Consider the following 14,466-nt stretch of genomic DNA (forward strand, 5'->3'; position numbering starts at 1 on the left):
AAAAAGCAATATATATCGACAAATTAACTTCAATAATTGGGTGTAGATTTTTATATCTTTCATGAAGACTGAAGTTGCAAAGGCATGCCAAGCACCATGATATAGTCCATGAGGGTAGTCACAGCTTATTATTTAAAAGAACAATGACATAGTTGTGGCACGAAGATAAATATATCTGAAAAGGATATCTGCATGGATGATTTCGCAATAAAAGTGAGCAGGAAACAAGCTAATTTCAGACGTTCTAGGTTTGAACACCCATGCAATTGTTGAGAGTCAAACTTTGCTCTCCAATATACAAAATTTTGAGTCTCTCCATGAATGTATAGAATAAAGCTATTCCTTCCAATAGATAAAGATTTCGAGTTTTATAAGGGTAATGCTAAGAAGACTAAATTTGGAAATAAAATTTACAAACTAAATGATGTGTCACTAATAAGAATGAATACGTTTATCACCACTTAAGTAATAACCAATCATCATTTTTCATGTCCTGTAGTTTCTAAAATTTAGTTTTCCTCGTATTACCCTCTTTAAAATTTAATCTACAAATTTAGTTTTTAAAATTTAGTCTACAAATTTGGTAATTGATTTTAAAATAAATGCGCACGATACTTTTCAGTGAGGAGCGAGGACACCCTCATCTAGCTCGTACATAACACGAATGATTCATCACTGAGATGTAAGATCATAATCACAAGCAAATTATAAGCCCGGTCTGTGTATCTGATAATAGACAGATGGTGAGCAAGGTCAATGTGATTGTGATATGGCCTAGGACTGAAAGGCCTGTTTGGATGCAAAGACAGAGAGTGAGACAAATGAAGGGAGTGGTGACTTGGTGTCGGGTTAATGAGGAGGGTTTGGCCCCTACCCTCTCTCTCTCTCTCTCTCTTTCTCTCTCTCTCTCTCTCTCTCTCTCTCTCTCTCTCTCTCTCTCTCTCTCTCTCTCTCTCTCTCTCTCTCTCTCTCTCTCTCTCTCTCTCTCTCTGTGCAAATGAATATATACGAATTGAAGAAGATGATGGGTGGCATATGGAGCTTTTGGCTGTGTGTCTCTCAGTGTGTCTGTTGGGCCAGACGTGTCTTGGATGCATCAGACACATGTCAGAGGCAGTTTTGCAAAGAACACCTCGGTGCACACCCCCACCCACTTGAGCTCAAATGTTGCCACCCCACTTTCTTCTCTCAGCTGCATCTAATCCAGATTCCAGCCCATCCTGCTTGGCTGGTTGGGCAGGGCAAATGCATCAGCCTCGCCACCACCCTCCCCCAACTCTCTGTCAGATCCTCTTTCCTCTCTCTCTCTCTCTCTCTCTCTCTCACATGAAAGAGTTTTCCATATCATTTTATAAATGATTGGTCCCCCCAACCAATTATTTACTAACTTGGTATTATGGGTCTGACAGTGATCAAGGAACCAATATGGAATTTGACAGGGTAATATTTCTACCAAAAACCTTTTTTTTGTCTCAAGTTTAACCTCATTAAAGATTTTGTTAACCAAACCCTAAGGGAGAGAAACTTAGATTTGTCAAGGTGACTACCCTTTTGAATAATATTTGACCCTTTATATGTGTCTAATACATGATTAAAATAATGAATGGTTTAAATTATGCATTTATATCATACAATAATTTCACGCCGTCATGTAAGAAGAAATGACTTATAAAGAGTCCATCCATGTCCTTGACTAATTACCAAATATATCCTACAATCATCTATCAAATATACGTGTATCGAATGTATATATACTTTTTGTCCGATTTATTTGAGTTTATATAATGCATTTTATTTGGGATTAAAGAAAATTCATCCTCTAAGAATTCTTATTAATATTCTACTAGTTGTATATAACTACATTTATATAGAATTAGTCCATCAAGAGTTAGTCTATTATCTATATGGTGGATGGGTGTGCATTCATGTGTGTGGACGTGAGGAGATAAAAAGAAAGTGATGGTTACCTTAAGGTTGTCTCAAATCAAAATCACAAGGCCATATGATATGTTAGTGGTGCCCCCATTTAACATCCCATTTAAGATGTGACAATGACACCATGATTTGTGAAATTATTCACCACTACTAGTCATGAGACTCATGAATAAACACTTCTTATCCTAATTCACTTGATCTATTTATCCTTAATGTCTACATTAGCCCCACTTCATGTCTATGGCATTTGAGCACCATGATTCCCTTTCCCTTTTTGGCCCATTACTAATAATTCTTTGATATGATCCCCCTAATCATCAACCATCAAACCATTTTAATAATGATTTTTTTTTATATTTTATATTATACAACAATATATTTACATTAGGAGATAAGAGAATAAATTAGTATCGAACCTACCATCCATAAATTTTGAACTGAAAACATCTCATTTACAACTAAAAAAGAATATCACTAAACTATATAGTATTAAGTGATTTTAATGGCTTTAACTTTTAATTATTACTACATATGGCTTTACTATTACTTAATTAAACCAGAAATAAAAGGTTTAATTATCACTAACTTATTTCGAAAAATGGTTTATCCATTACTAAACTATGAACCCTATCGAAAACATTGATACTTGGTTGTTCATAGACCAGATTTTATATCACCCTTTAATTCGAATTAGCAAAGCAATGTCTCCTTGCATAATATGGATTCCAAAACATTGTTTGTTTGTGATAATATTGTATGACCACTTTTATGAGTTAGGGGAGCCGACACTAGGTTTCATGGAAATGCCTCTTTCAAAACGTAGGATTTGCGACTCATGTTTAATCAGAAAAGGCAAGTAGTGGTAGTACCTTGTTCCTTGTTCCTTGCACTTAAAGGCTTTATAAGTTATAATTGCCCATTGTTTTAATCTTCTAATATAAATCATAATTGTACATTGTTGATTGTTTATATCTCTCGAGTACCTCTATGTATAGGATCCTCAACTAATTCACTTCACTAGCAAATTATTTCTAGCACTTAAGTTTTTTATTTCTTTGTTTGTCAAAACACAAGTAAGTTGTTGGCTCCAACTATTTTGTGAGAGTAGAATTTGACAAAACAGGACCAAATATAGAACGAATATAATTGTAGCTTTAAACTTGCGAAGAATTCTCTCCATTGCAATCTTGTTTTTCTTTTGTTCAATACTACACTTTGCCCCCATATTAAATTCAAAAAAAAAAAAAAAAAAAAAAAAGGTTCAAAATTCAATCTTAGTATCATGAGCGATTATTATCTTCAAATTGTTTTACTGCTGCGAGATTCTTCTGTCACTATGTAATGTGTTGATCACATTGTAAATGATTTCAAAGTTTTGCAGTCAACAGTTGTTGAAACCACTTACACCCATGTTCGTCGTGAAGCCAATGATGTTGCTCATCCCTTTATCCGTTTTGTTTTGCCATGTGAAAATATTTGTTGTTGATTCGAAGAACGACCATACGTCGTTTTTTTATTAACTACTAGAAGATTGTATATGTCGCTTCCTTAAATGAAATCTATCGCTTCTTTCATATAAAAAAGTTACAAGAATAAATAGAAAAATTTGATAGAAAACATTGCAAAATAAAATTAGTTAGCTTTTGCAGTCAGAAACTGAATTTAATTTTCACCATATGGAATCAATTTTCTTTTATTAGTAAGATCATCATTTTAAGTGCATCCCATGTTGTATACAAAGACTTAAAAGTAATATTCTAAACTATTCTAAGTATTGAGGGCAAATATACTATCCTAACCATATTATCTACATTAAAGGGAGGGGATAGACTTAGTCTCACAATGATTTAGAAATAATGTGGTTCAAATTCGCCTTTGACGAAAATCGAACCTAAGACCTCTTACTTACAAGTGAAGAGGAATACCACTAGACTGTTAACTTAATTAGTCCTACATGAATTAATCAGAAATTATTAAGATAGTACTACGGTCTAGAGGTATTCCTCTTCACCTATAAGTGAGAGGTTTTAGGTTCAATTCTCACTAAAAGTAAATTTGAATCATATTATATGGCTCGCCCATTACGAGGCTTAGCTAACTCCCTAATTTTCTTAATATAAATAATATTGATTGTTAAAAATTAAAAAAAAAAAAAAAAAAAAGAAGTTGCGTGTAAACAGAAGGCAAAAAGCTATTTTAACGCCTACCAAATGTACGAAATACAAACGTGAAAATTGAATACAATTTTGGTAGTGTGTTATTTTGCACAAAGTTGAAGGGCATTAATGCCATTTTACACATGGTCAGACCCTCTCCATCTCATCCACGGCTATATAAAACCAAAACCACCCTCTTCTACTCTCCACATCCTCTCTCTTACTCTTCCCCTCCCTCCATCTCTCCCCTATTTTTCTCTCCTTTTCTCTCTCTACAAAATACACAGATTTAAACAAAAACCCAGTTCGTATCTCCAAACTCCACAGCCAAATCACAACCCAAAACATCAAAGCTTGAAGCTTTCCAATGGGGTTTCCAGTTGGGTACACAGAGCTTCTGCTCCCAAAGCTCTTCATCCACACGCTCACTCTGCTGGGTCTAATCCGAAAGCTCATCTCCACCTTCTTCTCCCTGCTGGGTCTCCAAGATTTCATCGAGCCCGACAATGCCTGGTCCGACCCGCCAATCCGATTCCCGGAGTTCCACTCTGTCTCCGCCGTTCTGATCCGGGAAATCCTTCCCCTGGCGAAGTTCTCGGACCTGGTCGACCCGCCCGAGTCGTGCGCTGTGTGCCTGTACGAGTTCGAGAGAGAGGACGAGATACGACGGCTCACGAACTGTTGTCACGTCTTCCACAAAGGGTGCGTGGACCGGTGGGTCGGGTACGACCAGAAGACGTGCCCGCTGTGTCGTACGCCGTTCATATCGGAAGATATGCAGGGCGATTTCAATGAGAGACTTTGGGCCGCTTCTGGGATCCCCGATTTTTACGACGATTATTCTCACACTAATCTTGGTTTTGAATTGTAGCACTGCCAAATTCAAAGTCTTTTACTTTTCTTTTTACTTTGAAGACAGAGAAATTTACGAGAGGATTACGAGAATCCAACTCATGGTCGGTGAAACAGAAGAGTCAAACTCTTGTTGTGAATGTACATTCTACCACGGGGTTAGTTACCGGAGCTATAGGAAACTCCGAAGTTGATGTTGATATGTGAATATAGGAAATTGTTGGATGAAAAAGGAAAAAAAAAAAAAAAAGAGAATTGAGTGCAAATGAGATGATTTTGTATAGTTTTTGTTTTCTTTGGTTGTGGAAAATGAGAATTTGGGGGTGGCAAATTCGTGTTCTATGTCGTAACTTAGATTCCCAAAAAAAAAAAAAAAAAAACCCATTAGTTCTTGATCTCATGATATTCATCTACCTAATGTTGGAAGAGATTCAGATCTTTATGAAATGTTAACATTTCGGTTTTGGTACCTAATTTTTTGAGTGATGGTAACTGTTGTGAAGTATTATTACCTGTAGTTTTGTTTTACAAGACAGTATTCTGTATTTAAATCTAAATAATGGACAGAGTTATGCTTAACTGCCAACACACTGTTCTAATTAATTGATGTAAACCTACAATTATGAATAGTAGCTAAATTAACTAACTGGCTTAATCAACATCTACGACTATTATGCAAATGTTATCGTTAGCTAAATCAAAATTAATTGATTGAATCTACATGTAAGAATATTAGGCTTATTAGGTAAGTTAAATGTGATAAAATTGGTGTAGCGTTGGTTTGGCTTTTGGCATGTAGTGTAACTTGAAAGGTTGGTGATCAACGGGTCATTATTTGATTATGAAATGGAGCGTGACATTGTCAGTTGGTGGGTTCACATTGGACAAATTTCTGGTCATGGAAGACATGAATGTCTTTTCAGTCCTCCAAGCATTTCAAATGGGATTAAATCAAATGGGATCTATCAACTTGAAAAAAGAAAAGAGTGCAATAAAGAAAAAAACAAAGTGGAGAGGGTGCAGTTTTACATGGAGAGAAATTTCGATAAGATAACTCAAAAAAATACGAAATATCATACACGTAAATAAGAGGTTCTTTACATATATCGCACACTCAATTGGATCTATTAACTTGAAAAAGAAAAAGAGCAGGAAAAAAAAAAAAAAGGTTAAGATAATGTAGTTTTGTATCAAAAAAATTCCGGTACAACAGTTCTCACTTACGAAATTATATTCACCTAAGTAACAGGTCTCCTTTATATTACAGGGTTGTCGCTTTTACTCTTTGTTTTTTTCTCTTTTTATTATGGATGGGTGGATGTGAACTACACTTGTCAGTATACACGAGAAAAATGAAGATTTTTAAAAGATGATAACATCATCAGTTTTGGACTTCAAGGGCTTCTCCTAAAAGAAATATCCAGGTTTCCGGGAATCTTTTTTTCTTTTTGTTTCCCAGGAATCTTCTCTTTTCTCCGCTTTTCTTTCCAATAACATCAAGCATGAAGCATCAATGGCCAGCCTCAAATTAATTTATGAAATGCATGCTTCGTTCAAAATATATACATGCAATGAAATAGTTTATGCCCTAATACCAATCACATCCACGGTTATAAAATGATATAGCTTATGGCACTTTGCAACAAACTTTTGCCGGCACCAACAAATGTGGTTTAAATTTAATCAAGTAATGCTACACTTTTCGCTTATTTGTACCATCATTTGTATCATCTTTCTAATAGAGGTAAGGCTCACCAACGCAATTGGGTCCTATCTCTGCTAGAGATATGGTACGAATGATAGTATAAGTAGGTGGTAAATGTAACATTTTTGAATTTAGTCAAATTATGTCATGCTCTGATTTCGTGATACACCAAAATTCGACTTGTATCAACTAAAAGTAACGGTACAATAATTACATAGAGTCAACTGGGACTATATTCATACGTAATATATATCAAATATTTTGTGAACATGAAACTACAATAAAGGGCACAAATCCTACTTTCGAGTGCACTGCATACACCAACTACACCCATTGGAATTCTTCTTCTCTAACCGCTACTTGTACTCTGTAAGAAACAGCCTTACACCGGGCAAAGCAAAAACCTGGATATGCTACAAAGCTCCTATGTGTGACAATAATACGATATGAGCAATGGTAGGTAGACTAAATTTGTAGAGTAAATTTGCAAACTAAATGATGTGTCACCAATAAGAAATAAACACATTAATCAACACTTAAGTAATAATTCAATCATTAACTTGCATGTCATTTAGTTTACAAAATTTATTCTACACATTTAGTCTCCTTAGCATTACCCATACAACATATGTGATTTAAAAGTTAGTTGATCTCAGTTATAAAATATTTCACAATCCTTTTCATATATAAGATAACCTCACTCACAAATCTCGACTGAATACCACACATAAATTCAACCGGCTTTTCATGATTGATCCCTACAAGAACTCAATCACCTCTTTCACATAGACAATGAAATAACATGGCTATAGTGACAGAGTCCATAAGTTCTGCATTCCAGAACTGCTCATTGAATCAAATAACGGGAACAAGCACAGGGTTCCATCCTTAATCATGGATCTAGAAAGAACTAAGTAGGTATTAGATTTCACAATTTCTCATGGCAGACTTTCTCATGGCTACATAAAGAATTCTAGGCCTAGACTTTCTCATGGCATACCAAGAATGAAGATATTCGCAGGGGTTTCAGATCAACTCATGAAACCAGAAAGAATATAGAATCTATGGTTCCAAACACACTCATGGAACTAGAAAGAAAGCATACAAGGATAATAGTTTATTATATAATATTAAAATCACACACTAATGGAACTAGAAAGAAAGCATACAAAGATAATAGTTTATTATATAATATTAAAATCACTCACCTGAAGTCAAAGCTATTAGCAACTTTAGCATGAATATCAAAGCACTCAGACATGACCAACACCTAAGGAAACACACAAGTCTTAACTCAGAATTCTATAGATTAATGAGATGTTGAAATGTGTCATAAAGCTAGTCATGGGATGATACTTTAAGAACATTTGACATATTAAACTAATCTAGTTTAATGTAAGGGCAAAAATTATTATTTAAAGCTGTCTCATTAAATGTTAGATGCTTAAACAATAAGTCCAAGGAATAGGTAATTAAGAAAATGTAATCTAAAGAAGTTAGATTCATAAGACTATTCTCTTTCATGCACATATTTTAAATGTTCCTGACTGTAAGATTGCCAATTAGGTATTGACAATTAGTAGATCAATACATACTATGACTTTCTCCCTGGAGAGTGACTGGTCTTGAGTTATTGGTGTGAAGGACACCAAGATAAGTATGTAAGTGCTCAATCAGAGTGAGTCCATTGAATGCGACCAACCAGGTGTTCTCATACTCATGTCAGACAAGAACTCACTAGTTAGATAATGCAAAGTAGTCATTTGACCTGACGCATCATAGTTGTCTTATGGTTACGGCCTTAATCTTTAACTATGTGAAAGGCATTCTATTAAAGAGTGTCCACGTAATAGTTGTTGTTAAGCTACTTAACCATGTAGGCATGTGAATGCACAACAATGGATTTCTAACCTTCAAACCATTGAAGGAGAATACTCTATTATATGATTAAGAATCTCTGGTCAAAAGTATGAATGAGATTTAGGAGGTACGTTCCAAATCACATCCAAGGTAACTATATAGACAAGAGAATCACATTGGATAGTATACATGAATAAACTATCACCTAAGCAATGTGATCAAGAGTATTGATCTAGAGAAAGACCGTAATGCATTGTAATCCCTAACTGATTAGGTTCTCCAACCTTTTCTACTTAGCTTGAGTAGTCATGACACACTGCTAGGTGTCACTGATGACTTATGGAAGCCCTAATAATTAACAATTACTAAGAGACAATTAGAAGTATTCTATTCACCAATCAATTAGTAGAAGTTCTAACCGCCTATTGCCTCGCTAACTAGAACCTAATGGATCGTACACCATGTAAGGTAATGGTTGAATACAACGAAATTGAGTAAGGACAATCGCATAGTTTAATTGTTTTGTGACTAGCATTAATTAATATGTTAAGGGGTGTGATATCCACACACCATTTTTTACCACACGCTTCTAATTTTCTACCGTTGGATCGAGTGAATTGAAGAAGATTAGAGGGCAGAAATTAACAAAGGGTGTGTGAGAAGTGAAAAATGGTGTTTGGATAGCACGCCCCTATGTTAATTCATCAAACAAATAAGTTCGTTTAGACCTTACGTTAGTGTTAAGCGCAATGGGATTTGAATAGTCAAGCCCATTAACTTATGTTGTGTGACAACTTAAAACACACTAAGATTCAAGGCCCAATAGGCTTCGAAGAGTCAAGCCCATTAACTTAAGTTGTATGACAAACTTAACAACTAAAACTCAAGATGCCTAAAAAGGGTTTTGGGATGAAGGCTATAGAAAGATAAGGAAGGATTTTTTTTATGAGGAAATATGAGAAGACAACTACATTGGAGAAGACAACTAGTAATATTCTTTTCTCATGTCATTCATCTTCTTCCTCAATCATCATTGGTGTCAAAAGTTAAAGGTCTTCTACTTTGGGGGTTTTTGGAGAATCCACTCAAGCATCCCAATCCAAGAACCCAAGGATCAAAGTGATGAAGATAAAGCTATAGAGTCTAACTCAAGGGAAGGAATGAAGACCCTCACTTTGGGTAATGATCCTTTGCAAGGCAAAGAAGATCTTCAAAGGTATAACAAATATAAACTCTCTTTGTGAATTTGAGTTGGGTCTTTGGTTCATAACTATTAGGCTTTGAGTTTCTTGGTTAAGTTTTGTTTTTAAGTGCATATAAGCATGTTTCTGCCATGAATTAGCATATTCAAATGTTTTCTGTCAAGAGACACCAAAATAATTCGGAGCACGTTGACTAAAAAGGTAATCTTTGGTTAATGTGGCTTTATTAAGGTCAACAATCCAAGATTCTCTAATCTAGAAGATCCGAAGATCAGATGGTGGTACAATTATCTCAAAACTTGAATAGTCAAACAATCGTATCGAGTTTCAACAAACGGGCCTCTAATATGGGCTCATGGCATCAAGAATATCTTTCTGCCCGAAATCCATGCCACTAGATTTTCCCACACGTTGCCACGCGCGCCACAACACGCGATGGTTTCTAGAGAACGGAAACTTAGTTTTTTGACTAACTCCAAATTTCACCAAAATTTATATGCTAATAGATTTCAACACGAGGAACAACTTTTATAACTACCAAGAAGTCTAAAAGTGGATAGAAGATGGCTGACTTTGCTTGTAAAGACCATAGGTGCTATAAACATGACAACAGTGATTCATCACTTATAATGGTCCAACAAGGTCAAGTTTGGTCGTATTTTACTCATGGGATAATGAGATACAAAACTCGGGTGGCCGCGTCGGTCTCCACTTAGCCAATCCACCGAAAAAAGGAATAGGGTCGGTGGAACCCTAGAACTTTGCCGCCTTGCACCACCATGTGTCGTGATTTATTGAGGTAATTGTTGGGTGGGTTTCATGAGGGAAGTGAGGCTTCAATTCTAGGTAAGTGGTGCTCGTCAATTCCACTAGAGATGACTAGACTTCACATCGTAAAATTTTGAAGGGAATGGGTCAGTGGGTTAGTGAGCCTAGTTTTCTAGGTCGGTGTTATCTGGTTGGGTTTCTAGAAATGAAAACTTTCTATTTTGGAAATCTCTAGGTTTCCCAAAAAAGAAACCTTCTATTTGTAGTAAGTGCAATATGAGCAAAATGCCATTCACTTTCAAGGCTCATAATTTCTTCGCTCTAACTCTGCATTAGGTGTTGTTTTGTGCCTATGTGCTCGTGGGATTGAACTCTATTCATCTATTCTAAACCCACCTCCAAACACAAAAGTAAAATTTAAAATAACCAAAACGCTCTTAAATTTTTTTTCTCAAAATTGTAAAATAAATTCCGGGACGTGACATCAAAAGTTATATAGAGTAATATGTTTCACCTTTGGTATCCAAGTTTGAAATCTCTATCTCATTATGTTCACTTATCAATAATAGAAAAGTAAGGAATCAAATAATTTAGGAATGACAAAAAACAAAGAATTAAAAAAAAACTATCAACATAAAGTAAGGAATCATATAAATTATAGGCATGGGAATAACATATGTATTTTCATATTGTTGTTTATTAACCACACATTATCATAACAAGAATGAAATTGACATCCTTTGTTATTGTTTACTAATGCTAATAAATCAAAACTAAAACAACTCGATTACCAATATACCCTTGCATAAACAAGATGATTAAACAACCTACGATCATCTGGTAGTATTCTTGCGCAAAGACAATTGCAAATATGTTGTCTCTTTTTTTTATTTTGTAATTGTTGATAATTGCAGGAAGAGCGAAATCACATTAAAATTGACTACGGTCGAATCAACCATCTTTTAAAATGATTCTTAAGGCAAGTCTACTAATTAAAGAGGTAAATATGAATATTCATAACACGCGATAAATAGAGAAACAGAGTATAAGAACAAGAAATAATAATTGAACCAATATTTGGGGAGATGTTTTGTTGTTTCTAGGGTGACTAGTGTAGTTTTGGATTATTGTACACTGGTAAGGATAATTCTAGAAGACAAGATGGGAGAAAAACAATAGGATTTGGATCAACTAATCCTTCTCTAGTTAATTCAATTCCTGAATTTGGGATTTTCTGTTACAAGTTTTAGGTATTCATTACGGATTTTAATTCCTTACGTGCGTTCGACAGATGAGAAGTCATGAATCGTTCTCTCTCTTTTCTTTTTTTCTGTCATTTGTTTAAACATATGTTATCATTTTATAAATTATTCAATTGCCTTGATTGTTCTTTGGCAGAAAACGACACAAATTTGATTTGGCATATTGGTGAAATGATGGAAAAAGAGTTGATTTTTATATTTTATTATTTTTTTGTTTGGGAGAACAAAGAGTTGATTTTATGGTAGTGGTTATGAAGTTAATCGAAGAGGCAATGACTTTTATTGACCCATAAGCCAGAAGAAGGCAGGAAGAAAAAGCCACCGTGTGTGCGTAGTATTCAAACATGCACAGCCCACACTAGGGTTTATAAAATTTATGATGCGTTTTCCTTTTTAATGAGAACACCTAATGCTTCTAGATAAATAATTTTTGTAATTTATTTTTTGAAAGGCCCTTTTGCCTTTTGCTTTATTTTGTGATTTTTTTGACCCCTTTGGGAGAACCCCACAAATTAATATGTACAATATCTGATGCAATATCACTTTCTTCGAACTACAGGGTAAAACATCACCATTTTCATAACCCGTATGCTAGAAGAGGCGCATTCCAAATCCTTCATAATTGATCGTGGATGATGTTCGCATGCATAACCCCAGTTGCATTAGACAAATATTTCCGCTCAAATATGTAACGATGTTGCACACCGATTAGCTAGGTTCGGCCTTTTACTTACATGAAATTCAGAATTTTTAATACAATGAAAATCCAACCACTATATAATTTTAATACTTTTATATTTCGGAGAAAATAATATGTTAAAAATATTTGAATAATACCTGAATTTTGAATGTATTATAAAAAATTAAATGTGTGAAATTAAGTGTATGTTTATGTGTTATTGATAAATGTACGGGACACATACGTATTTCAGAAATACTAGTCATCAAAGCTTTTGACTCTTGAGGTGGTTTTAGACGCAATATATCATAGGTTGTAGGTAAGATTATTTTTTGAAAAGCTTAGATAGAACCTTTATAATAGTGATTTGTTCGAATTCTTCTATGGATTTACAAGAAGTGTTTACGGAAGGGCAAATCACTAGTAGAAAAAAAAGCTTGTAAACGAGATTTTGCACGACAAACAAAATTTCGTCGCACAAGAGGTCCTTGCGCGACGAAAAAAACAGTGTCGTCGTGCAAAAAAGATAGGAAAGGGGAAAAAAAAAAATTGCGCGACGAATATTAGTTGTCGTTGCGCATAGTCAACAAGAAAAACTAGGGGTAGTTTTTATTGGCATGAAAACCTTGCGCGACGAAAAGGGGACCATTACACGACAAAGGTTTCATCGTGCAAGTTCTTGTCTGATTTCACTCCGACCATTTACTGTAGGTGAATCAGAGGAATCAATACGGCATTTAGTATAGATGTTTGCGCGACAAAGCTTTCGTCACACAAAGCCCCTAACGTTCCTATAAATATGCGTTTCTGCTGTCTTTATTCTTCACAATTATGTTCTCCTTATTCTTCACATTTATGTTCGTGTTGGGATGGAAGATAAAAACAAGGATCAAAGCGTGCTAGCCGCTAACCCGAATAATTTGAGGCAACATTTTGAGTTCGCACATGCGATTTCTGTAGCCATGCGGAATAATTGTCCTACTGCTGAGTGGCGTTCTTGGAAATTTGTGGTCGAGAATGCGAAGAAGGCGGTGATGGATGAATTATTGGTAAGTATACTGTTGATACTGTTGATAGATCAATAATTAATTTTGTGAAAATTTTTGGTATATATTGAAATTAATTATTTGCATATATGTGTAACAGTGTAAGTATACTCTTGATGATGATACGAACGAACAGTTGATGAAGTTGATGGAGGATGCGTTGGAGGGAGGTTACAATAAGTGGCGTTATGATGTCGAGCTAAATGGAGGACCATCGAAATAGTAGTTTTTAATTTATGTTTTTTGGGACAATATTTAAATTGAAGATTTTGTATAAGTTATGTATTTAGACTTAATTAGGCTTTAATTCTTGTTTGGTTTTTAAAATAATTGAATGGATTAAGGTATCAATTATGTTTAGAATAAATATTTAAGGTATTAATTATTGTTACAATAAATATTTAACTGAAAATTTGTTTGTAATTATAAAGTTTAAGTAAACATAGATGTCTATATTTACGTAAACTTTATAATTATAATCAATCACGTTCATCGCTAAAGAGGTTGCGTGATGAAATGTCGTCACGCAAGACTACTTCGTATGACAAAGTCCTTCTTTCGTCGTGCAAGAAACGATCAGATTGAGGTCAAACGCTCCCATTTATTGCGCAGTTATGAAGCGTTTGCACAACAAAAGGAGGCCTTTGCGCAACTAATGGGTTCGTTGCGCAAAGGGTTCATATTGCTATAGAAACATAGTTTTAGAACCCTAAATTTCAAAAAAATTTGTTTCAAAAGCAGTGGCCGATTCTGGCGAAAGTTCTGGCAAAAAGAAACTTGTAGTGCGATCAGAGAGGTATCGACGGAAGCAAGTGCCATACTTTGGAGACAAAAGTATGTTTGAGGCGTACGCCAAACTTATTTATGATATTGGTGATTTGGTGCGGAGGGAATGTTCTACAGAGTTTGAGTCTTGGAAAAAGGTGCCTGAGGAGTTGAAGAAGTCCATATTGGGGGAGTTATCGATAAATTTGTATTAAATAATGTTGAATTATTTTTGT

General features: G+C 34.9%; 1 protein-coding gene across 1 annotated transcript; it reads left to right on the forward strand.

Moving 5' to 3' along the window:
• Positions 1 to 4,283: 4,283 nt before the first annotated feature.
• Positions 4,284 to 5,198, forward strand: LOC137710562 (brassinosteroid-responsive RING protein 1). Its single transcript, XM_068449627.2, has one exon. It carries the CDS (start codon positions 4,459 to 4,461, stop codon positions 4,960 to 4,962), a length of 504 nt encoding a protein of 167 aa, XP_068305728.1. The 5' UTR covers positions 4,284 to 4,458; the 3' UTR covers positions 4,963 to 5,198.
• The last annotated feature ends 9,268 nt before the right edge of the window (positions 5,199 to 14,466 follow it).

The sequence above is a fragment of the Pyrus communis genome, chromosome 6 (genome assembly GCF_041283825.1).
Source record: "Pyrus communis isolate YQ-2024b chromosome 6, ASM4128382v1, whole genome shotgun sequence".
Classification (NCBI taxonomy): domain Eukaryota; kingdom Viridiplantae; phylum Streptophyta; class Magnoliopsida; order Rosales; family Rosaceae; genus Pyrus; species Pyrus communis.